The following is a 2028-nucleotide window of genomic DNA, read 5'->3' on the forward strand; positions in this document are numbered from 1 at the left end:
CCCGGAGCTCCTGTGAGCACCAGCACAGCCCAGCCCCTGGAGGACACACCTAGCAGCTCTGCCTACCCTGAGGCAGCTCATCACACACACAAGATGCATCATGCGCACGCATGCACACGCACACAACACAGCAAAGGGGCTGCCACCACACGACTCCCAGACACCGGCTCCCCCAACCCACCCCACACCTGGGATTTCAGCAAAGGCCATCTGCAGCTTGTGTAGGTTAGGGAGTTGCAAAGGGGGCCTGAGCAAGGGTGGGGGGCAGGATGTGTGCGGAGCTAGAACTGCCAAAGCGTCGTTGGCTCGGGGAACCAATGCGGTTTAATTTAGATAATGGTCCCGGCAGTCAGTTGCTATGACGAGTTGGAAGCGGGTGAGCGTGGAGAAGGGGATACAGGTGGGAGGGTGAGGCACGGAGTGGCCTTGTCTTGAGAGAGGTCAGCGTGACCATTGTGGTCTCACCCATGAGACCCCCCACTGCAGGAGAGACTTCTGGCTAGAAAAGGCCGAGGTGCCTTGCACCCACTCCTGGCCCCCCATCCTCTCTACCTCGTTCTCACCGCCCCTCTTCCAGGGAAGGAGTCATCTGAGACACTTCTGAGACTCGGACCCAAAATCAGGCTAAAATGAGGCGGGGGGGGTCTTTCCAGGTAATTCTTACAGAGCCACAGCCAGGGGAGGGGCTCCTTTTGGCTTCAGTGACCCCAGCTCCCACTAAGCCCTTCCTTGATATGGCCTGTGAGTGGTCAGGGGTTAGGGGTGGGGTCTGAGATGTCCATATTTCCTCTTGGGGCTCTCCATCCAGGGGCTGAGGGCCGAGGGGTCACTCACTGGGCACCCGGTTAATGGCCCTGAGCGGTCGCAGCACACGGACTGTCCTGACAGCTGAGAAGCTGACGTTCTGCAGGTCCAGCGAATACTCCAGCATCCTGCAGGGAGGGGCCCAAAGGGAGGCCCTTTGAGTCTGAGGCCGCCATGGGGGTCAAAAGAGGTCAGTGAGGAAGCCTGCTGCAGAGGTGCAGCACAAACTCCGACCCCTCCCCTCCTCCACCCAGGGACCCTGCAGAGGGAGTGGATGGGGAGGCCATGGACTCAGAGGACAGGCTGGACAGCCTCGGGCCCTTAGGGAACAGGGAGCAGCACTGTTAGGGGGGCTGGGGTGGGGGCCAGGCCGAGGACTCTGGCCTTAGGGATGGGACCGATCTAATCCAGTTCTTGCCCACACCCGGCCCCGGATCTCACCCTGCAATAACGATGAAAAAGTCCAGCCGGTTCCAAGTGTCTCCCAGGTAACACTTTTTCCCAAAGATGCCCAGGGCCACCATCTTCACCACCATCTCCACGGCGAAGAAGGCAAAGATGAAGTCATCGAAGGCCTGGTGTGGGGATGAGAGGCTGCTGAAACTGAGAAGGGGGTGGGGGATATGCCCCACCCCCACCCCATCAGCGGGGTCAGGGCCTCTTGCAGAGAAGGGCTCAGGATTCTTAAGACCCTACTGCACACACATTCACCTGCAGGATCCGGCAGCGCTGGGAGTCACAGGCAATGTCCTCACACGGCCGGAACATGCCCAGAGTCACACAGTTGAGAAGGATGACCAACATGCTGATACGCTCAAACCAGGTAAACAGGCGGTCAAGGAAACAGCAGGCCAGGGCTGGAGCTGAGCCCATGCCCCCACCCCTACCCCCGTGCCTCCCGCTTCTTGACCTCCCAACCCCGTCTGACAGGTGCAATGGGAAGGCCCTGGCCCCGTCCCACCTTGGTCATCTCGCCCCTCTGGACCCAGCGTCCTCCTCTGTAAAGTCAGAAAAGCCATAAATACCCTGACTATTTACACAAGCCATTTGGGGAATAAAATCGATCGCACTTATGGAAATGCCAGACACCAAGAGTTTGCTGCTGAATCTGAATCCCATTCTCCTACCTCCCAGGGAAGATGTGAGAAGCAAATGAGATAATGTATGTGAATGTGTGACACAAACCTAAAGTCGGATCCTGTCTGCCTTACAGTTTACCAAGCA

The 2028-nt window shown here is 58.2% G+C and overlaps 1 protein-coding gene across 1 annotated transcript in view; it reads right to left on the bottom strand.

The window, feature by feature from the left end:
• The window catches only part of CACNA1G (calcium voltage-gated channel subunit alpha1 G), a 65070-nt gene extending 63393 nt beyond the window's left edge, over window positions 1-1677 (bottom strand). The window contains exons 1-4 of the mRNA XM_015570770.1: window positions 1516-1677; window positions 1246-1379; window positions 831-932; window positions 128-153 (exon numbers count right to left, since the gene is read on the bottom strand). Of these exons, the coding sequence (XP_015426256.1) occupies window positions 128-153; window positions 831-932; window positions 1246-1379; window positions 1516-1677 (424 nt within the window). The remainder of the gene's footprint in view (window positions 1-127; window positions 154-830; window positions 933-1245; window positions 1380-1515) is intronic.
• Between the last annotated feature and the right edge of the window lie 351 nt (window positions 1678-2028).

This window comes from Myotis davidii, unplaced genomic scaffold, assembly GCF_000327345.1.
Source record: "Myotis davidii unplaced genomic scaffold, ASM32734v1 scaffold327, whole genome shotgun sequence".
Taxonomy (NCBI): Eukaryota; Metazoa; Chordata; class Mammalia; order Chiroptera; family Vespertilionidae; genus Myotis; species Myotis davidii.